Genomic DNA, 23,402 nt, shown 5'->3' on the forward strand with positions numbered 1-23,402 from the left:
TGAACTCCCTTTTCTGCAAAAAAAAAAAACCACCGAAAAAAAGGGCAATACTAACCCAGCAACTTAACGATGCTTGTTTTTAATGTGATTTTGTACGGATTTTATGCCCGTGTACCATTCGCACCGTGACAAACCAACTGGTCTTGTTTAGCTGCGAATGTCGTAATTCGCAAATGTGTACAACGTGCTCTCGGAGTTGGGGTTTGTGCTGCCGTTTACCACACGCCATTTCCCGTTGTATGGCTGATACCTTAGAAGCCCGTTTTAATTCACATTCACCCCCCCCCCTCCCCCTGACCCGTGTGTGTGTGTGTGTGCACAGGAAACGGACGGCAAATGTTTACCCAGAGGGTGGGTAAAATGGACGCAATAAAAGCATCTTCAGCTGTCCCGACGACGGCTGGTATCGGTGGTATGTATCGGAAACGGTTAAACGGTTTCATTACGAAGGGACGGTAACGTTTCACAACCGTAAAAGGGTGGGGTTGAGTGTATGAATTTTGCTGTGTAGCTTTTGCACCGTACAATGGGGGACGATCGGGAAGGTTTTTTTCTGTTTCGAAAACAACCCAAATGACAATCCAGCCTACTCTCACTATGGCGAGCTCAATGACAGCTGCTTCAACCCATACTGAGAGGCTATCATCGTTTCCTCCTGCGTACTGAGCAAGCTTGTTTTTTCCCCTCGCTAAGGCGAGATGATTTTGTTTGTATGGTGAGCAAATCTATCGCCGATGATTGCTCTAATGAGATGATCAAGCAACAGCCGCTCACATGATGAAATCATGATGAGGTCGGATTTTGGAGTGAGTAAAAATATCTTCCCCACATCGAGCCGCCATTGTGTTGTGGTTTTAGGAGAACATTGGATCATCTACGAATTTTTTACATTTGTAAAACGTGCAATAATTGCTCGCGGTCTACATTTCTCAATTCTTTTGTTGAAAGAGCATATCAAATATCCCAAATCAGTTAAAATATAGTGAAATGTTGTATCAGACACACGATGCTTTGAAGAAAACGTGAGGGCAAACATGGGAAGATGATGAACATCTTCCCGTACCAATAATTGATTCGCAGCCTATAGGTAAGTGTAAAATACCCAACAAAGTGCTGTTGTCAATATAAAAAAAGTTTTAAAATTGCAGAGGATGATTCGTCTCCATCACAGGCATCAACAAAACATGAAGTAGCGTTTGACGATGAAGAAGATACCCAGTTGTGCGATGACCATTAACGTTGAAAATCAAGAGAAATATTACATGGATTGAAAATACCTAGAGATGATACGCATCGAGTCGAATTTAAAACGGAAAATAATGGTCCACAAAAGCCATCTAATATTACATGAAAGGCCATGTTTTGGATATTTTTGATTGTTAGCAATGGCGGATTAAGACGAATGGAGGCCCTAAGCGGTCACACGAAAGTAGAGGCTTGATTGAAGCGTCTAGCAGGGGATTGTATTAAATGTCCTAACCAGAGAAGGATTGAGTAGCAATTTAACTTGTGAGCGGGTCATAGGTGCCTTTTTTGGGGCCCCTGGCCGACACTGATGTTCGACACTTAAACAACTGAATTCGATGGAACACATTAAAACTGAAGGAAATACACATCTAATCAATTACTTCAAAAATAGTATAATTGTATTGATTCGTAATATATTTTGTAGTTCTGACCTGCATGCACAATTCTAAAACATTCCTATGAATCACAGAAAGGCCTAAAACCTAAAGGCCTGCCTAATAAACTTGAAAAAAAAAACACCCGGCAAAGAACCCTATAAAAGCTAAATAAAATCACGTGCTTTTTATGGTTTGTAGTGTAAATAGAGTGACAGAGCCGGCTGGCCACATGTACATAACATGTGCTGTTTTGCAGTGTTCTTACATCCTGCGTCATTTGCAAATTCATCCCTGCTTAGAGAGCGTACACTCCTTTTCCACTGCTAGTCACATTGGAATTGCTTCAGTCATTATTTGTACTTGGAGGATTTATACATTCCGTTTTCACAAATTTTCTCCAAATCCTTTTTCTTTGTCTAGCCTGGATCCTAAATCAGCAGCTACCATTAAAAAAGAATCAAATTTAGTTTCCGCAATTAACGAAAACAAAATTCATTACTTGCACTCTCCATCGTTTGCTCTTCACCATCCCTTGTTGTTTCTTGAACACCTAGAAATCATCAAAGGCAACACGATATCATCGTCAATATTTTCACTTGTACGTGGATCTATTTCTGCTTCAAGATTCGATGCGTCTACTGGTGCCCTTTAAACGTCCTAGATTTCGAAGCCTTCAATGGTTTACATGTTTAATAGAGCTGTTCTGACTTGATGTACTGCGGATCAAATCCAACCATGGCAGTACAACAAGTCAACAGATAAACTGAATAGAAAGGAAGAGTCAGAGTGTACTAGGGATGTAACGGTAGAAAAAGCGAAAGAGGGGAATACCTTTTTTTCGCCATGACTACCATGACGATGATTGCACTGATTTTCCCCTTACTTTTTTCTCACAGCACGCTGCTCAAAGTGAGATCGCTTTCGTCTGAAAAGCGGAACGGAAAGCGACTTGCATCATATGTCAACTCGATTTTCCGTGCTGAAATTGTCATCCGGGAAACGTCGCCGGCTCGGGGGATGGATGGATGGATCCCGCAAGCGGAACGGAAGCTGCTGGGAGCCTGGTGGGCGTTCAGTAAATCCAGCAGGGATTAGCTGCTGGACCGGTGGAGAGTGTTGCGTTTAATAGTTGCTGAAAGCATAAATAAGCGACGAGATAAGACGGAAGGAATCTATTTTAATTTTATAGGTTTCGGTAACGGTGCAGGAATCGGTACCGGGACGGTGGACAGGATTATGGGCTCTGTATTGCTAATGGGAGCAATACTACTTACGGTGGAGCATTGTTGTCATCGAAAGCGACTTGGGGGGGAGGAAACGTGGCAGTTGTGTTAAAGTAGGAAGTGTTTTATTGTACACGAGCAAACAGATGTTCACTGAGCGTTGATGTGTATGATGATGGTTCTTGTAGCAAAGAATCGTTTAACAGGATGGAAATACGTTTGCTCTAAATCAGCTTTGGTTAGCAAATTTCAAGACTAAAAAGTGTTGTTATTAGCTAGCCAAGCGTTCAACTTGACGGTTTGTCGTCATAAAATAGATTTCAATTGCAAATTGCATGCATTTAGGCGCTTCGATACACATTACATTTTAGTTTTTACACGCCTAGATGTATGCAATTAACACAACAAAAACGCGTTAAAAACTTGTTTATTGCCTTTTTCGCCTTATTTTTTGTCATGTATTATTATTATTTTTAGAGCTAACTTTAGCTGTAGTGTTTGCTAAATACAATAATTTGACAAATGTTGTGCAATTTGCCTTCAACTCTCTAGATGTAGTCCCAGCTTCAGTCAGATAAGAACATGCCATCGATGTTAATCCAATCACCGTGCAAAGAAAGCATAACAACATGTCCCAATGTCCGGCCAATAACGGAACCTAATTCCTTCCGAAGCTTCTGTGTGCTTTGGGAATAAATAGTCTCCAATCTCAGCTGACCCAATAAAACACCAGCATGAGAAAGAAGGAAAGACGAAGCACACACGCACACACACAATCGAGTGGACCTATTATCGTAATCACATTCTTTCCGGTAATCTAATTTCAATCGAGATCAATCTTGATGACATGACTCACTGTGCAATAGGTCGAAAGGACAAAGACAAAAGGCTAGAAAAAAAGGGCTAGCTAAATGTTGAATCTGTAAGCAATCCGAGCGTCAATCGATCTCAGCTCTATTTGGACGGGTTCCGGTGTCGGTTCGATGTCTTCGTGTCGCCATCATTTATCTTTCATGACTAGCCCCGATCTCGGAATCGATTTCGGTGCAAAAAGGAGTGAGTGTAGGGACAGGGGTTTGGGGACAATTTGGTGCAGCCCTGTCGTGCAAGCAGCTGTGCGCTCGAAGAGGGCAAGACGGAGCAAAAAGCATGGCCATATTGGAGCAAACGCAAACGGAAGCGAGCATAAAAATGGGAAAGTTTCTCTTAATTACTATCCTCGCCACATTGATCACAACTAATGTGAGTGAAATAACGTTTGCGAAATTAGATCCTATTTGATTATACGGCACGAAGCCGGTCTTGGTGTCTGGTATGAGCATTGGGAATGAGCTAGGCAGAGGGAAGTGCGGGAAGAAGCTTTCCGAAACAGGAAGCGCTGCGACAGGAGCTTTAATTGCTTTCGTTAAAGGGAAAAGATTGGTTTTCCGGTGCTTGTGGAGTGGAGTGTGAGATGCGCTTGGGCTATCGATCTTGGCATTGAGTTTTATGGAAATCGGACCGTTTCAGAAAAGGAAAGATTGCTGGTTTCGGTAAAGCTACAGGGATTTGGAGTGGAAATTGACGTGCAGAATTTATATGAAGCTCAAGGAAACGTCTATGCAACTAGGATAAATATTCAAAGAAGGATCCCAAAATCCAGCATCCAGAAATATGAAACAGTTTCGTTACGCTCTACTATCCGCAGCGAAGCGTCATTTGATAAGCTAAACAAACAACAACCATCCACCCAGCCCATCCATGACGCTCTATTGTCTTCCGTTACCATCTCACCCCAAAAACAAAGTCCTGCGGGAGTTTCGAAAGTTTTCCTTTCCCGGTGGCAATGCAATTTCGACAACAACCAGTCACCAGGCATTGGGCAGATGGAGATGGAGAACCTGCCCTGGAACATAAAACCATTACTATTATGATTATTAGCATTCGCATTATGCTGCTGCTACAACTTTATCCGAGCCGGGGGCCAGAGGGGCTAAACAACCGAACCGCCCGGTTCGGGTTCATTTTGGGCTACACTCCAGCAGCTAACGTATGCTACGTTTTGGCAGGAAGGACTGTAGAGTTCTCTCTATGTGTGTGTGTTTTTTTTCATAAATATAGAGATAACAATAAAACGTAATAACAGGTGACCTAAGGTGGGTTGAGAGTTGTGGAGGGAGTTACATTTACGTGGAATGCGGTGTTTGGTGCGATGCTGGGAGAGCAGGAATTGGAAGTTCTTCTACACCAGTGTATGATCCCCCAGTTATTGATAGTTTCTTTCGGGTTGTTAGCGTGCAGGAAAAGAAGTATATTGTACCGTGTCTCTCTTAAATGGTAGGCCAAACATGTGAACAGGCTTATGCATCAGCAAATTGACCTTATCGTACCAAGGCCCTGTAGCTGTACAAAGTGTACTCGTTGCTCATTTGCCTGGATTTGGGAAGGCACAAGTTAGTGCAGCTTCCCTTAGGCAATGTGTCCTTTTTACAATACCGTAATGAGTCATCGGGGAGCTTGTTGGATTATATATGACTAAGGCGGTTTCTAGTAGCTCTCCATGGTCTTACGACCTGCATAAATGTCCGCTCTGTGGTGGACAATTTTTGGTCAAAACGTCCATAAAAGTCAAACGATGTTTGCAGGGGAGTGTTCATATTTATATCCTTTACAGATAAATATCCCAAAAGTATTCGAGGTACAGTGGAGCGCCGTTTGTCCGGGCTTGTCGGGACTTGGCCTCGCCCGGATATGCGAATAACACGGATAATAGGTTAAATTATATATTTTTTCACCAATTCCTGATTAATTTTTGAAAAATTATTTTGTTTTTTTTTTTTATAAATAACCCATTTTTAATTTACTTCGTGTTTTTCCATTGAGATTATTTGAAACTTGCCATGAATTATAGTGTTTTTTGTTATGACAATGCAATGCTCTTATAACCACTTTTTCAAATATCCTTCTCATAACGCAATCTGACCTTTGTATTGAACATTGCCATTTCTCAACAGCAAGGATTAACGGACAGCCGAATAAAAGGCACCCGGATAAACGGCGCTCCACTGTACTTCTTACAGGTTTTTCCAAGTCCTCATACTTGTGGGGCACTTCGTTGACCCTTTCTTGTTGGAAATTGCACTTTATGGTACCTTGGACGTATGGACCGGCTCCGTTGAAAAAACCTATTGGATTTGTCCAAAAAGTGTGCTATAGAGTCCAATTCCCATTACATTAGGTTCATTTCACGAAAGAAAGAGTCAATAAAGTGTCGCACAGCTAAGAGAACTTCTGGAAAACCCTGTAAAGCATCACTTCAAGGAATGAACTTGCAATAGGACACCGAGCTAGATGATTAAAGTAACTTTCCTTCATTCAGCGCAGCGCTAATTACTGACAGGGTTACATACCGTCCGAAGCAATCTAACAAATTGTTATTTTAAGAAACTCAAATCCCTTCCCACTCTCCCGGCTTCCCCCCTTTCCCTCCATTACACCTTTGTGAGCATCTTCCCCGGAGCAGGATTCATTTCATCCTGACCAAACACAATAGCACCGGTAGCAAACGGTGGTAGAGCTTAACATTTAATTCCGTCATAATTACTCCCCGATTCGTTACTTCCGTCATCTTCCGTCTTATCGTGCACACACCTTTTCAAATGGCAGGGGGCGAAAAGAAGAATGCTTGCCGGAAAACTCGCGACGAGGGTGGCAAAACGGTTGGTGGCCACCGTGAAAAGTCAACGCACTTCACAAGAAAACTTCACCCAATCTAGGTCACTCTGCGAACGTAACCTCCGGGACGGGGTTTTCGGGGCGTCTTGAGGAATGTTTTGGCGGAATGAAATTGTTAATAAAACCGTGTAACCCTTCCGCATTAGACTTTTGCTTTCCGAACCCTTCGCGGCCTCTGTGGAGGGGTGGTTTTCGGTGGTGTTGGCTTCATACTTGGGAGCCTTTCTTTTTTGGGAAGTTCAAAAACGGCCTAGGGCGACCCTTTACGGTTGAGTGGCCGGCAGAGGTTGCAAATTGCGCGCTGCCTTCTTGGTTTCGGCGTTCGTTTGCATTGCAAGAAAGTCCCCCTCCTATGGTGAGGAATTTCTATCAGCAGGTGGATTTAGCAGTACGGAAGCAGAGAGCGAAAAATGATAGGGAAAACGATTGCGAGGGGATGGAACTTTTTACGGCCGTCTCTCTCTTTTCCAGGCCAACCCACCGACGAGGGAATTCGGTAGCAAAATCAAAGCAGGCAGCAGGTGCATGTGGAAGTGTGCGCCGGAATGGAATTACACTATCGCAGGGGTTGAGATGCTGATGAACTTTTTTTTTCCGTGAAACGATGAAGAGATAGTGAAGCGACAGGGAAATCACGTGCATCGTTAATGACGTTAATGGGGCTTGAAATGAAGCAGGTGGAAACTCTGGCGAGTTGTGCTTGTTTCTCTTTTTTTCCCCTTTCGACCGTAGAACGCAGCATAAAAGCTTAATCAGGGATTGAGTGCTTATCTGAAGCATGCATGCGAAGAGTGCAGCCCCGAACGCTTGATTGTTGCATCGCAGCACTTACTTTAAGCGAAGTACTTACCTCAGCTCAACAGTTCAGTGATTTTTCTTTCTATTTTTACACAAATTTTTACTAAACAAAAAACCAACCTAATGCAGTCTTTTTATAAAATTATTTTCTATTTTCAGTTGATTATTTCTCGCTCTCCCTCGCCCTTCAATACGTTCGTCACATTTGTGGCGAGCATCGATAAAAGCGGTAGATAAAAAGATTATACAATACACCTTTCGTGCAATAGCCGTCGCAATAATGGTAATAGTAATTACAATAGTATAATCGGTTCATTAAGAGGCTGGTGATGCTTCTCAGTTCTCACGCACGCACCAACGCACGCGCGCTATATAGGAAGGAGGATCGCGGATTTTGGATAGCTAGCAGTGTGTGTGTTTTTTTTCTCTCTCTTTCTTTCGGGATCAAAGCAGCCGACGCTTGCACGACGAACGACAACAGGGGGCATAGGGCAACGTCCGTCTTTTGGGATTGTTGTAAAATTTCATTCTATAAAACTGTGTACCTGTATTTTCGGAACCGGATACCACCGGTCTGCCGGCTGTGTGTCTCCTGTATATGATTAGTGATGATCGTTAGTCGTATCCTAGTGCCAATTAAAATCTGTGTTCCGCTCTCATTTGTGAGTGGTTTCAGTGCTGTGCTGCTGTTTGTAGATGGCTTAGTAAACGGTAGGTTTGTAATCTGTTGTGCTCAATTCTTGCAACAGCTGAAATGCTTCTTACAAAAGAGATTGTTTAAAAAATGAAATAAAAAACAGCTGTACAAAGACCGGGTTTAAATACAATTTAATCAGCATTAAAGTGTTGAAGAATCGAACTCAACGATTGTAAACAAACGGCCGCGCGGCCGTGTTGTGGTCGTTACTAAGAGGGATAACGTCATGCTTTTCTGCTACTATGATTGTTGACAGGTAAAATTGATATCTTTTCATACTTCGATTTACTATTTTCAACTCTGTCTGTCTCTCTTTTAACCATTCCCTGGCTCTCTCTCTCTTTCTCTCTCTCTCTATTTCACATACTTTCTCTTCCTTTTCCCATAAACTTGTTCGCTATTCGTTTAATCTTTTTTTCTTTTGTTTATTTTATTTCGCTACTTAAGACCGCGCGAACACATAAATCGGATTGCAAATCATTTACATTGCCATGGTGATTATCGCATCGTAATTGCCACAATTGTTCGATCGATTTGCGAACAAAGAGCAACAAAAAAGCAGCATGGGAGAGGGCGGCCACCCACTGGTTCCGCCACCCAAACCCAACCCGATAGAGATTTAATAACAGATTATACATAAACGATTGTTTCGTGTAGCGCTTTTTTGCGTTGCGTTGCGCTGATGCTCTACTGGTAGGATTTGCATTTCGATATTTGTTTATTATTATTTTTTTACACATGCCCTCTGTAACAAGCGACCATTCAAAGTGCCCTCAATATAGTGCCGTAAGAGCCCCTCGCACCCCGATTGGGAGATAATTATCGCACAAATCAGTTCAATTGCCCACTTAGTACGGATCGTGCAATGCGGAGCGGAGGGAGGGCTTAATTTCGCTAACGCAATTAGTTACGGGGCGACATGGCATGGCATTTAGCGCGGAGCGGCAGCGACATTTTAATGGGGTGGGCACATTTTTGGCAACCGAGTAATGGTAGTAGTGTCATTAGTTCGATGCGGGCCTTTTTCAATGGAGGTGAAATTTAATTTTAAAAACATTATTCGATACAACGGGAACCGCGGTAATGGGACATGCTGGCTTGAATTAAAAGTCCAAGCAGTAATAATCGCATTAAAATAGTCTGTACAATCGGTTTGTGCCATAATTTATCTGTGCGATTAGAGCGATTAGGTAGCATTTAGCCCAGAGGCAGCGAAACACGCTGCCACATTTGTTGAACGATGTTCGAATGATAGTTCGATAACAGCAGGGTAAACAGTACAATTATCCAACAACGACAGAAAAGCATGACATAACGATTATGATTATGATTTTTACTCAGCAATGATGTGAAGAGTTAAGAGAGAGAGAGAGAGAGATAGAGAAAAGGAGATCAAGAGAGTGGTACAGATGTAGGAGCATAACCGCAGGGCTCCACACAGCATAACACGGAGCGCAACATAACAACTGACAGCTGTCAAATGCTTCACAAAACGCTTGGGAAAGGAGGTAAATCGTTTCATTAACTGTCGGTCATCGCAGTAGGTTGGTAGCTTTTCAACGAGAAATGAGCGGCCTACTAAGGATATTCAAAACATGGTACCGGCAATGAAGCGTTTTCTGAAGCGTTTAGCAGCTGTCAGTTGTTATGTTGCGCTCCTTGTTATGCTGTGTGGAGTCCTGCGGTAAAAATAGAAGTTAAATTTGAGAAGAATTGATTACTTTTCACTGTCATCCTGCGATGAAGCACCCTACCAATTTGAAGCACCAATTAGGGTTAGTTTCTGTTCCGCGTCTTACAGCCTCCACCCAGTACAGTTCGTCCGCGTGAGCGTTTGGATCAAGCGATCTTATTGTCAGCAATATATAGGCGATATTCTGGCGATGTAGCAGGCTTTTGCAGTAAACCAAAAAACTAAACATACAACACTGATGTAGCTTGCCATGGCGAAGTTGTCACGACGACGCGCAGTACAGCACGATGAACAGATTAGCTAAAGCACATCGAACGGCCTTCTAGAAGTCACTGATTTCACCCTCCGTGTCGGGATAGGTGCAGTTGAACGGGTTTCGCAGCCAGTGGCAGAGCGATTTGTTGTCGGCACGGTTGCGCTTCTTGCCACCGGCACCGGCCGACTTCTGGTGCGCCCTGGACGCCGCGGACCCGAAGCTCGACTCATCGCTATCGCGCACCGTCCCGACGCTATGGTATCCGCTCTCGGCGCGCCGCGAGATGCCCGAATGTTTCGAGGTGCGGGGCGTCGAATCGTGCCCACTATCGTACGCTTCCGGTGTGGACAGAGGTAGCAGCGGCAGGGTGGGCAGGTTCTGGGGTGGTAGCAGAGTGGACGACGGTCCTTTCAGCTGCCCATCGTCGTCTTCGCTCTGGCAGTGGAGCAGCTCGGCCAGCGGGTTCTCGCGGATGTGCGTGTGAGGTCCGTCGTCCGGGTCCAGCATGTCGTCCGTTGTTTTCTCCAGCTTCGGCAGGTTTGGGTCGGACGCACCGTCCGGATGGCGAAGGGAGGCGTACTGTTCCATGCCCGCGATCGCCACTATCCCCGTGAGGCTTGGCAACGAGCTTTGGCTGGGTGTGCGGGACATTGTCATGGACTGGCGACAGTCCCGGCAGCGTGGACTCGGTGGACGGTAGGCCGGTTCGCTGCAGACACTGCCCGGGCCGGCATTGAAGCGATAGGCGGGCTCACTGTACACGCTGTTCGTATCGCCGAGCCGGAAGGAAGGTGTTACCTCGGCCATCGCTAGCTGGGAGGTGAAGATCTCGCGTAGTCGTGCGAGTTGGTCAAATTGGCTCCTGGAGTAAAGAGGAGTCCATGGAGGAAATGTGTAAGGGACGAAGAAGTTGTGCAGGTTATATAATTTGGAAGTCTCTCCAAGATAAATAGATCCTCTAGTTCGAATATCTTTATCTCCAAGTTGTAGATCTTTTCGAGAATCACCTTAGAGAGACTTCCAGGTTTTATGCAGTAATTTCAAAATAATTTTAAAGTATCCCAATTCCCCTTACCTCATGTTATCGCCGATAACACAGTCACTAAAGACATCTCCACCAACATTGAAGCTCGATACGATTGACAACTCTCCATGACTCAAGGCGCTCAGTGGATGCTCTCTGTGGAAGATCCAGCACAAAACAACCTTTTTGTTAATATCAGTTCAAACCCCAACATTCTCCTGACTTACCCCTTCATAGTCTTCGCAATTTCATCCTCCGTCACCTGTAGACCACAGTCCATCATGCCGATGTTGTGACTGTTGTGGCTATGCACGCTCATCGCGTCATCCCGGGACGCATGCCGTGAGCAGAGCATGTGGATGCTTTCGTGTGAGATTTCCCGCGAACCAAGCGGATCCATGAGCGGCAACGCAGGCGGTACTTCCGATGGTCCACTGTCCTGGTCCTCTTCCTCCTGGGTGGTAGCATCCGTTTGCTGCTGTTGCGTGTGGGACGCCCTATCACTAGCTTGTGATGTAGCGCGTGATCGTTCCGAGTGATTGTCATGCAGAGAGCTTGCCGAGGTCATCGTTGCTGTGGGTGCCGCGGTGGACATTTTAGCGGCATGAGACACCGATGCATACAGTGGTTGACTCTGCTGGGGATGTTGATGATGCTGCTGCTGCTGCTGCTGCTGCTGTGTGGTAACATTGTATGTCTGTTCTGCGTCGAAACTGTAACCCTGCTTGAGCCCCGTTCGCACGTGACTCTCCGAGCTGTTCGCGGCAACAGTAGTCGCCGCAGTGAAGCCTCGCATTGCGATCGGGTTCACCAACTCATCACCGGTCGCACGATCGAGCTCGAGCGTCAAGAAACCATCCTCATCCGATCGGCTCGGCTTAAACTTTGGCAAACTGTAAGTGGTGTGGTGCTTCGTGTGCATCGGTGAGTTGTTGGCCGACATGGACTGCTGGAGGAGCTGGATGGACTGGTTTTCGACCCACTGTCGGATCATGTTCTTCTTGTGCGTATCCATAAATCCGTACCCGCCGGCAATGTTGGCAGCGGCGGTGGCCGCTGCTGCTGCCGCACTTGCTGACAGCGGTTGCGACTGACTCGGGTGAGCTTGTGCGCTGTGTGTTCGAGGACCATCGACCCAAGTTTCACACTTCTTCACGTGATTGATCTCGCGCATTAGATGACGCGCCTCATGCACCTTGGATTTGGAAACTCGCGGACCGTCGATCCACTTCTCTTCGCTGATTTGTCGCGAGGGACTCTCCCGGTTTGCGGAGGGGCCGCCGACGTTCGCGACGGCCGGCCCTGCCGTTGGGCGTCGCATAGGCGAACCCTTTGGCGTAGGGATGTTGGAGCCTTTACTGACGCCAGACACATGCTTAAAGGCTCCCGCTATCACTTTGGGCGAGGCGTGCTGGGCCGCTATCTGAATGGCGCTCGAGACCAGCTCCGGACCCTGGCCCTGCTGGTGCGCGTACGCTGGATGCTGGTTGCGCTTAAGACTATCGGTGCGGCCAGGAACAGTGGTGGCACTACTCGTACCGGGAGCGTTTGTGGGTTGAGCTGCAGGATTTTGTTTAAGAAGTGAAGAACACACATTTCCAATAAGCCTGGAATTTCCCCCATTTATTGCAAACATTGTAGTCACTTACCTTTGGAAGCACTTGCCGCGGATGCTTTCTTCTTGGGCGAAGGAGTCGCGGTGCAGGGTCCTTTCTCTGCCACCGAACCCTTGAGCGCCTTGTTCATGGCGCACCGATTGTCGCCCGAGTTCAGACTTGGAAGATAGACGGGTGGATGCTCCCCGTCCGTTGGATCATCGCAAGGGCCCATGTAGATGACGGTGTCCTGCGAAAAGTCGGAGCTGGATGGATCCGGACCCTCGGACGAACCACCCGACTGGTGGCCGGACGACCCATTGTTCAGTCCCTTGTCGCCTAGCAGATGGTTTCGGGGCCGCAGCCTTCGCCGCATCCGATGAATGCGTGAGGCAAGCTGGATGGTCGTGAGCGTGTCCGTGTGGGTCTATGTACAAGAGTCATGTCATATGGGAAAATAAGGTTGTAAACAGTGATAAAGACGTCTCTTGTTATTAAGAAAACTTGTGTGTTATTACCTGTGTGTGAGCTACATGCGCCACTACCGCTACGTGACAGGTGATCGGTGCTAGGCAGTCCCGCAGCAGTGGCGTCAGTGGATGATCCCGGTTAGGTGGATGCTTCTGTCCGCTCAGTATCGCCAGCAGCACATTTCCAATACCCGACAGTGGAAGACCTCCGTTTCGATTCGCACAGCCACCGAGATCGATTAGATGCAGACGACTTCTTCCTCCTTCAACTACGGTTGTACGGTGAAAGTACGGTTCGGAATTAAATTTTCCGAATCTCTAGTCCATCTCTCTCTCACTCCAAAACTTACCTCCTCGCTTGCCCGACAAGCTGTACTGATAGACGTGCAGGGTGTAGATTAAGGCCGGCTCGAAGTTGCACTGCGATCGTCCCGATAGCGCCAGATCGAGAAAGAGTGCAGCCCGTTCCGCTGTGGGCGCCCGAAGCTCCGTTGGCCGGCCGAGAAAGTCTCCCCGTAGGTACATCCCAGGCGAGTCATCCGATTCTGAGCGAAATTATGATTATGAAATGGGAAAAGAATAACCGAAAAGAAAGGATTTGCTTAATAAATTGTTGTTCGGATAAATAAGGGAAGCCAATCAGCTCTCCCACTCTTCGGCTGCTAACCCCTCTTAACCCATTTTGATAAACGGATCCAACTTTATCGTAATCGATTTATGACGAAATTGAAACCCCGGGTTTTTGTTGCTGCCTCCTAAAATACCCTAAAACTGCACACAGTGTGTCCCTGGATTTGGTTGTACCAGCTTCTCTTTGCCGATAAAAAACGATCGATTATAGCACTTGTGTGATTTGGGGGAAAAAAACCTTTTTTCTTGTGCCTTTTTCTTCCCTAAACCCTCACACACACACACACTAACACCATCATCACGTGCAGGACATTTGTCTCAAAGGGGTGGCGCGTCTGGAAAACCTGTGCACAATCTCTTCCCTGTCACTGCTCGGTAACACATCTTGTTACCGTAAATAAAATGAACCTTATCAAAATTCCAAACACACTCACACACGGTCATATTCGTCCCGATCTCACTCCAAGAGTTATTCTTCCAGGGCAACTGTATCCTTTTTCGGTGACAAAACAAGCCTATCCCAGCTGTGTCTGAGGCAATTCGTTTTTTCCCCGACAGTGGAAAGAGAAATGATGAGAGGAAAGTTTTCTTTTCGTGCACAATGAAAAGAAAACAAGCGAGTCCCTCGTTTTTTGAAGGTAGCAGGTGAGTGAAATGTTTCGAAAATCGATTGATCGAGCGTCGGAGAGACATTCCGATGCGTTAAATAACACATCCAGAAATTCCATAGGGCGAACCAGGGCGAATTTGATTGGAGGTGGATGAGTTACAGTGGACCAAACAGAGAAGGGGAAAACCTTCCCGAAAATGCAACCAAAATTACACAGAAACACCCAAAACCTACCAAGCTGAGGCTAGAATTAGTGCTCAGTCATTGGAGTTCGTTAAAGTTGTGCTCCAATCTTTTCACTCATTGTCCGTACACCCAAGAATGGAAATAGAAAGCAACGAAAAACTCATCTCTGGTTGGAGCAAGGGCGAAGTAGAGTTGAAAAAAAAAATGTTGAAAAAGAAAGAGTAAATCGTTTGACGATTATGAGGGTTCTAACGAGGGTCACCGTGTGCTGCCTCGAAGAAGCTGGACCGTTCTTCCCGCCCCGGCGATACGCTCACTGGAAAAGGGACTTTGCAGCATTTCTACTCGGGATGACAGGTTTCGGAAGGAGCAATTTACGAAAAAAGGGACCTGCGTTTTTCCACCCATCCCTCGTCGCAACAACACAACTGGACATTTATAAATGATTTGATTGAAAGGCACACAGCAGTGGATTGTAGGTTAGAGCACGTTTCAGTTTTTGCCAGCCATTTTCCCGGCTCGGGCGGTTTGGGTTTGGGCGTTTTCTGTTTCGTATGATTGTGTGTCCTTTTTATTTCCTATGCCTGCATCTGTATCCTTTTTCAAGAGCTCGAAGATGTCCCGTCCCGTGGTTGGGCGTGCTATTGGGGGCAGATTGAGCTGTTTGTTTGTTTGATTGATGATGATGCTCGCAACGACGCCGATGATGATGATGATGATGGTGATGGTGAAAGTGAGCAAGCGATGGAATACAGACATCAGCAGTGATCAATTTCTTTTGCTACAAACGGTGAGTCAATTTAATGGGATGGCAACAACAAAAAACAGACTGCTGTCCATATGTGACACTGGCCGTGGAGACATAATGTACAGTTCTACATTGTACGATTGCAGAAAATCATAAACCATTGACAGTTTGTTGCATTGCAGCGATTTGTTCAGATAATGGAAAATTAAGTTGTTAAAACGGTCCTCTTGCTAGCGCTGTTACTTCCACCGTGCGCTACATTGTGTGCGGGGTTGTTAAAATCCAATCAAGTGTGTCCGTCAATGGAAACGAAAGACGTAAACTGGATACAAAAAAGAGGCAACAATGGCAATGTAGAATGAAAATATTGCAATGATGCCTTTTTTGCCGGGCGGAATTCTCACCGCGGCACGTGTGCAGTTGCGATATTGTACGACTCAATCGATCGCCCATCAAATAGCGTCGTCCATTAACCAGTGCTATCGGTTTGTGTGGCATCGATCAGCCCATTAGCAAATCAAAAAGATATAAATCTTTATACTTCTTTTTTGCTCGTCGATCGATTCGTCGTTGCGCTTCAATTTGCCAGTTTTTTTTTCATTTCTTCTGCTTCTTTACACTCGGTCCCTTCCAAGTTCCAATTTGCTATAAAAACACGACGCGCTTCATTCAACTTGATTTGAGGTTGACTTTTCCATCGTCGTTTTTCTCCACTGTTGCTTGCGAGAGAAGAGGGTTTGCCTTTTTGAGCCGTCAAGAATAGAGAGGTGACGCGAATTTTTACCTTTTTCGCTCGATAGAAATAGCTCGCTGAGAATCAAGGAAAGGGCTGGAAGTTTGTTTGGCCAATTTAAATGCTATCAGAAACGGCCATTATGGTCTTCTCTCGCTTCTTGAGCGGAAGCGAAACGTGGGGCGGCCGCGAAAAAGGGGTGAACAAATGATAATGGGCAAATCATTACGGTAATGAGCCAAGTGCAGCCAATTGCCTCCTGAGGTGAGCAGCGATGGCCGATCGGCCGATAAAGCTGTTTGCATAATAAGAGCTAAGTGATTGATATTTACTGCGGAGAGCAATTCGCGTGGAAAAAGATGCTACTTGATAATCGGTACCATCAACCAGCCATTTTAGAGGGGTTTGGGAGGATGGTTCGTTCGTGTTCATGTTTTTCCGCATCAAGCGTCAGTATCGATTGGTCGGCCCGCGTATCACAGTTGAACAACGCGCGCGCCCCTCCATCCGCCAGGCCCAGGGATCATGTACAACCAGCTTTTCGCGGTTGATTTCCGCGCCCATCCCGGTGGACAGCAAAAAGGCTGGCTGGCTGGCAAGGCCCAAAAAACCGATGTCAACAGTAATGAAATCAAATAAATACAATAATTGCTCGAGCGTCCTGATTGCCGCCATTAGGGGGCCGCACTCGTCCGTTCGGCTGGCGCGTTGGTGCGGTTGCAAGCGACTGTGCACGTCAAGTGCTTTATTTACGGTTCACCATTTCAGTGTAGTGGCAGGATGTTACCGGCAGGCCCGCTGCCGACATGCACAGGGCGCTGGTCATTTGAACGGTGTTGGTGAAATTATGTTGCCCTTCTGGCACTGTTGGGCAGCATACCATCGGGAGACGGTGGCTTTGTGAGGCGTCCTGACATGATTATTGTCGAAGGGAACGAAAAGCGGACGCTTGGGGACAGTTTGCGAGTTTGCAATCGAACGATGCACTTTTAGGGGGGGGGGGGATTTGCGGAGGGGACTGTGGCAAGCCAAACCGACATGCAAAATGATAAATGTTGATGCTATTAGTGAATTATTAAACAATTAATTTATACACCCTAATCTGGGATGATGAGGCCGGGTTGACCCGGGTACATACAGCATACGGAAGGCTTATCGGATTCCAGCTAATGTGTGTATGTGTGTGTGTGTGTGTGTGGTTATATGCGGGCTAATCCCTGGTGCAGGATGCTGCAGTGGAGTGGTTGGATGTTTAAGCCTATTTGAGCCGTTCGTGACAGGTCGAGAAGAGGGATAGAGTGGGCTGCACTCGGGACAAAAGAGTCAAATGGGAAGTTGAGTCTGGTAATTTTGTGCTTAAAATGCATGTAAAGAATGCTGTTTTCCAATGGGCATAATGCAATGCTACTGGTGGACAAAAGGGCTTGAACGTTTCAGCTGTGCTTATCGCGCTGTGACGCCTAAAAGTAGGCAATATGGAATACGTTAGTGTCTTTTGTTTCAAATTGGATTCATATTACATTTTTTTATAATTAGAACTTGAAATGCTAAATTAAACAATTTTACTTCATTCAAATCCTTATAAAATTCCTTACTGAAATGATCCAATCACCCCACGAATTGCTAGAATATGTCCACAAAAACTCTTCAGCGGGAATCTAATCCCTTCAGGTGACTACCCCGACCAAGAGCGCTCACCGACTCGTGGAATGGAACGTGGATTTTAATTGGAATTTTGCCATCATCGTACACTCATTTGATCGTTTCGCCCACGAATGCAGGAATGTCAATTATCTAGATACCGCTGTCCGGTGCGAATAATTGTCAAATATTTATCCTCGACTCTACAGTTTTACGCTCTCCGTGCGCGCGCTCTCTCTCTCTCTAGCGGGTAGCTGATGAACACGCCGAAATACTGATGAGATTTCTATGAACGCCGTGCATCCGGAATGAATGTTGTGGAGTGGAATTTTTGCTGCGATTTGGTTGCTTTATTGGCGGTAGTGGTCGTTGTTGTTGAAGGGGTTAAACAGTTGTTGGAGATGGTGGATAAACGATTTAGTTGTGATTTGAGTTTTGCATTCATAAGCATATATAAGATTGAAGGACACGGTAATGTTGTAGATTTGAATTAAATTAAATTAACTGTACATCAAATAGTACTGCACTCTAAGTATCGAAACGTCACGCAGCACGCGTGTAACACGAACTGGAGCTACAGTTTTGCAAAACACACTCAAACGGCACGATAATCGGTGCACGAAATTTCGTGTAACACGAATTAAAATCACATTCTTTTGGTGCGACACAAAAAATATCTGCCATCAACCAATTCACTTTACGACCGAAGGAACCTCTCCACCCCATGCGCCGCCCTTAACCAAAGGAAGTAAAGCGAACTGCAATAATATTTTATTATCTCATGAATTCATTATTATTATCATTTCACCGTTTCTAGCATTTACGCAAAACGAGAGCTGCACGCCGCCACGCCATGGGGGTAAGGCATCGTATGCGTACCTTTTGTTGAAAGCGGAAAGCGCTCTTCGTTCCGTTGGTTTTCCCCCCCTATCACTCGGTATCCTGCTCGAGCTGAACGAACGGAAGTCACCTGGCTGGCTACGGTGGTTTCACGGAGGCTTTTTGGAGTTTTTGAAGCGAGTTTGGAGTTTTTGGTTTTTGTAATTCCGGGGAAGGGAGTGAAGTTAGCGTTTAATCATTCGGTAGCTGGTTCCGGCTGTACCTAACCAAATTGGCAACCGGATGCGTACTGCAACGTTTAATGTTGGCAGTACTGTAGAGCAAGTTTTGGTTGTAAAATTTGAAGCACCGATCAAAAAACGGAGCAAATCCGTACATTTTTAATAGACAAGCGGTTTGCAGGCGCTTGAACTGTGTTGTGTCTGTTTAAATAATTAGCGGTCAGTCGGACAGCATGAAGGCAGAAGTTACCTTTAGCATTACCTGCACCAACGGAACTTCATCAAAGAATCATAAATCCATCCAAGCGAGCTCCTCCTGTCAGATGGTAATTATTTAAAACAAACAATAGAAAAGGAGGGCGCCACCACCGTCGTTGGAGAACTTTCGAACAAAATGCTTGTGCAACAATAAACAGAGCGTTTAAAAACGAAGAAAGTTTACTGCACCTCTTTCCCGACTGTGCAGTAAAACGTTTTGCAGTACCTTTTGAGCGCACTCGAACATTTTCTTAAACCAGCGACCGTAATTTTCGTTACAATAAAAAAGGCCACACGATTGGGTTCATTAGTTTGATCTGACTGTGGTTGTGGTGCGCGAAGGAAGGCTGATCAAAATCGTGAGCCCCACAAAAGCCCAGCACCCATTCAGATGGAACTGGTCGTAAAAATGGCAATCGTAAATCGTCTGATATTCATAAACTTTATGCCAATGCTCCAAGCCGACAAAACCCCGTGGCAAACGTTCATCATTAGCCAGGATGATGTTTTATAGAGTTTTAATCTGTTTTTGCGGGCGATCGGGGAGGAGGCGATGGTGTCCCTTTTTTCCCTTCATTTTTAGTGCCACGAAATGCCTTTCGGGCAACAGTTCTATTAGCTTAGCCAGCCCCCCGTTTGTGTGGTTGTGAAATGTGCAAAACAAAAGGAATCAAGTTCTTTATGGGAACGGAACCCGCGCCACTCGATGATTGACTGGCGGCTTCCGGAATGAGAGAAGAGGACGCTTCGTTTGATTTCCTCACAATTTGCCAACATTGTCACGTGGGTGGCTAGAAGAAAAAATGGTAGCAAATGGCGGGACTGTTTGCCAAAAGGAATGGTTTGAATAGACCAGAATGGTAGTAAAAATTTTAGCAGTAAAATCAGAAAATGGCAACTTCTTTCCGGCCGGCCCGGAGCAATCGAATGCAGAAAGCAAAAGGAAGCGCACTTTTTGCGTACGAACAGGCCGCATAGACGCAATTAAAACAGGAGACCGAAACCGGGTGTGAGTTTGGCTTGGGGCTACTTGCAAAAAGTATATATATATTCAACAAATACAGGGAGCCGTAGCATCTAATAATCCAGCGACGCTTGGAAAAAGTTTGTTCTGCATCTCGTGCCAAACCAACCCGCCCGAGGGACGCATCGTGGACTCGTGGATCCGCTATAGGCGGTTTGGTTTTTGTGTGTTAAACAAAAGAAAGGAAAAAACACACACACACACACTTACACACAAAGACACACGCACCGAGAGAAGAAACCCCCGTAAGCAAATTGAAGAGCAGCAGTAGTAGTAGTAGCAGTAAAAGCTAATCGACTGATGGCGCTCCAAGCGTTGGGCATGGAGAAGACAAAATACTGGAACATAAGGAAATGGAAGGAGAAAGGAGCAGCGGGGTGAACGGGGACCAAGGATAACAGCTAATGGAGGCAGGAAAGGGATTATCATTCGGTAGCGTAATGTGCCATTGTTCGGGACTAAGTACCGAAACCGAAAGGAAAATATGAGAAATTGTCGGTGGGTTGATGTGGCGGTGTGGTAATGAAATAAAATGTTGGTTTTTATTCATTTTTGCTACCTAATTTGGTGTGGTGGGATTTGGGTTTTAAGAAGATTTCATGGGAATTCCTTGGGCTGAATAATGGTAGCTGTTGAGCTGTATGTAAGGACGATAGGAAGAGGCAGCTCTATCTGTTAACAAAGAATGAAACTATTGATACTACTTCAAAGCTTTGGAGAGAGTATCTGTTGGCACGATATCGAACACGCGTGTGATCAGACAGAGAACAGGTGATATTAACAAACATGAGGCTGCCTTGACAACTCGATCAAATACCCTAAATACCCGGCAGATGGCGCACCAGATTCACAAAAAGTGATAGCACGAATAGATTGTGCGACAACTTACTTACTTACTTATCCGGCGCTACAACCGCTTTGCGGTCTTGGCTTGCCTCAGGAGTGTCCGAAACCGCTCACGGTCTCCCGCCTTCGTCTGCCAGTCCGTTATCCTGGCCTTAATGGCGGACGCCTTCGCGCCATCTTGCCACCTCAGTTTTGGGTCTACTACGCCTCCTCTGTCCTTGCGGACGGCCTAAAAAGACTTTACGGGCTGGGTCGTCCGTTTCCATGCGTACAACATGGCCAGCCCACCGGAGCGTGGCGAGCTTGATACGCTGCACGACAGTGAGGTCGGCGTACATCTCGAATAGCTCGTCATTATAGCGGCTCCTCCATTGTCCTTCCACACATACGGGGCCAAGTACCCTTCTGAGCATCTTCCTCTCGAACGCGGCTAAGAGGGTTTCGTCGGATTTGGACAGTGTCCATGTCTCAGGGGCGTATGTGAGTACCGGTACTATGTTGGTACTATATAGTCCCAGCTTTGTCCGTCGCGACAGGTTCTTTGAGGTGAACTGATTTTTCAGGCTGTAGAATGACCGGTTGGCAGCCAGCATCCTTGCGCGCAACTCAGCTTCCATGCTGTTGTCGTTGCTGACCTTTGACCCAAGATAGGTGAATTGTGGGACGACTTCAAAAGTGCGTTCACCTATCTGCACGTCACACCTACGTAGATTCTGATTATTTATTGGTAGGCCCGCTGATGTTGCCACCATCAGTTTGGTCTTTGCAGATAAACGAGGATCTGCAATCCGAGGTTATCTGCCGCCTGCTTGATCCCTTGGTAGGCTTCTGCTACATAGGAGCGCCGCAGACCAATGATGTCTATATCATCAGCGTTTGCCAGGATCTGGGTTGACTTATAGAAGATGGTTCCCGTAGTCTCCACCCTCGAGTCGCGGATGGCCCTCTCTAGCGCCAGGTTGAATAGGAGACAGACAAGCCCATCCCCCTGGCGCAGACCTTTAAAGGTAGCAAAAGGTCCTGAGAGTTTTCCATCCACCCTCACCTGGCATGTGACGTTGGTCATAGTCATTCTAACTAGCCTTATCAGTTTGGCCGGGATTAAACTAGATCTCCGAACAACTGCGACAACTAGATCTCCAAAATCAGGGCCAATTAGGGAGCGGAACAAACAGGGTCAAGTAGCACAACTGATCGGAGAAACAACTGATATACAAAATAGGCAGTTGTAGAATAGTCTGAATAAAGCTACTCAAAATAAACAGATAGCTACACACCCGCAGAAACAGAATCAATAAAGCAACATGAAACCTAACGTCTCGATGTATAACCATTTCCAAAATAAAGTATAATTGCCACTATTGGATGAAACATTTTAAAGCAGTTATCACTTTAACTGCCTGCTTGCAATTAAAGTAGTAAGAGTAGCCAATACCACTCCCCTCTGGCCTGCTGTTGGAGTTTGGAGCCCGCCGGGGCGCGCGCTGTACAAAGCGAGCGGAAAATTTAATTTCCCCGCAGCAAACAGCAAACTAAATCATGTGCCTCAATCGTACTGCCACTAATGAGCTGCACCCGGTGTGCTAGGGACGGGTTGGGCGCTCGGGTAAAAACCCATCCTGGCGAACCAAGCTTAGTGTGGCACCACGTACAACGGAAACTACTGTTTACCGCAGCACCGGCAGCAGCAGCAGCAACTGTTCCAGCCCCCTCTACAGAGCAGCCCAGCCCCGGTCAGCTTAAAGTATTTAGTCTTGAGAGAAAAGCGAACTAATTGAAAATAACGAAACTTTTTCCTCCATGCAAGAGGAGTGGGAACGAGAGAAAGACAGAGAGGAAAGAAAAGCTCGTGTGTCCAATGCACAGACCGTGCAGACCGGTGCAGGATTCGATTTAACTTCCTCCGTTCCGGGTTTGCGGGATGAGCCGGGAAAGGAGCAAAGGAGCAACGAGAGAGAGAGAAAAAAAATCCCTTTGACTTTGGAATTAAAAACTTTTAATCTTCCAGCCCGGGGGCATATTGCAAGCCGGCCGGGGGTTGTGTTATTCGCTTTGCCCTTACTTTGTGCTACAACCACACACACACAAGCACACTCTCGTATGCATTAGTTTTCTGAATGCAGTTTTTCATCTCACGGAGCGCAGGTAAAGATATTTCTCCGTTTTTCTCCGCCTCCCACAGGGCACAGATGGCGCAAAGTTGGGTGCGCAAAGGTTGCGCTTTATCTTGCCGGAAAACGGAATTACATTTTCCTTTCGGAGCAATTTTTGGTAAAATTGAAGGACAGCATAAAGGAGGAGCAATTTTGCCAGAGCATTACTCTCTGTGAAAGGGAGCAAACCGCGGCTTGATAAAGTATTTATGAAATCACATGTCATGATGACCTTACCTGGAGGTTAATTAAAATTAAAGAAATAAACTAATTCCCTGTTTCTAGGTCATTTTACTTAAAGTTCTCCTTGTTTTGGAATGCCATGTGTTCGCAACAGTAAATCCCATACCTCTACGTGCTTCTCTGCACATTAAGCACAATCCGAACGAACAGTGGGGACAATTCTGAATGAAAGTA

The 23,402-nt window shown here is 45.9% G+C and overlaps 1 protein-coding gene and 1 long non-coding RNA gene across 3 annotated transcripts in view; both read right to left on the minus strand.

The window, feature by feature from the left end:
* Positions 1-1,644: 1,644 nt before the first annotated feature.
* Positions 1,645-2,569, minus strand: LOC121595322. The gene is made up of 2 exons (XR_006005154.1): positions 2,457-2,569; positions 1,645-2,388 (listed from the first exon to the last, which is right to left on the minus strand). It is a non-coding gene; the product is annotated as an uncharacterized LOC121595322 (long non-coding RNA).
* Positions 2,570-7,496: 4,927 nt separating this feature from the next.
* The window catches only part of LOC121595317 (kinesin-like protein CG14535), a 115,034-nt gene continuing 99,128 nt past the window's right edge, over positions 7,497-23,402 (minus strand). For both annotated transcript variants that reach the window (XM_041919226.1, XM_041919227.1), the window contains exons 10-15: positions 13,446-13,640; positions 13,144-13,364; positions 12,680-13,052; positions 11,258-12,590; positions 11,082-11,186; positions 7,497-10,868 (exon numbers count right to left, since the gene is read on the minus strand). In XM_041919226.1, the coding sequence (XP_041775160.1) occupies positions 10,073-10,868; positions 11,082-11,186; positions 11,258-12,590; positions 12,680-13,052; positions 13,144-13,364; positions 13,446-13,640 (3,023 nt within the window). In that variant the 3' untranslated portion in view covers positions 7,497-10,072. The remainder of the gene's footprint in view (positions 10,869-11,081; positions 11,187-11,257; positions 12,591-12,679; positions 13,053-13,143; positions 13,365-13,445; positions 13,641-23,402) is intronic.

The sequence above is a fragment of the Anopheles merus genome, chromosome 3R (assembly GCF_017562075.2).
Source record: "Anopheles merus strain MAF chromosome 3R, AmerM5.1, whole genome shotgun sequence".
NCBI classification, from domain to species: Eukaryota; Metazoa; Arthropoda; class Insecta; order Diptera; family Culicidae; genus Anopheles; species Anopheles merus.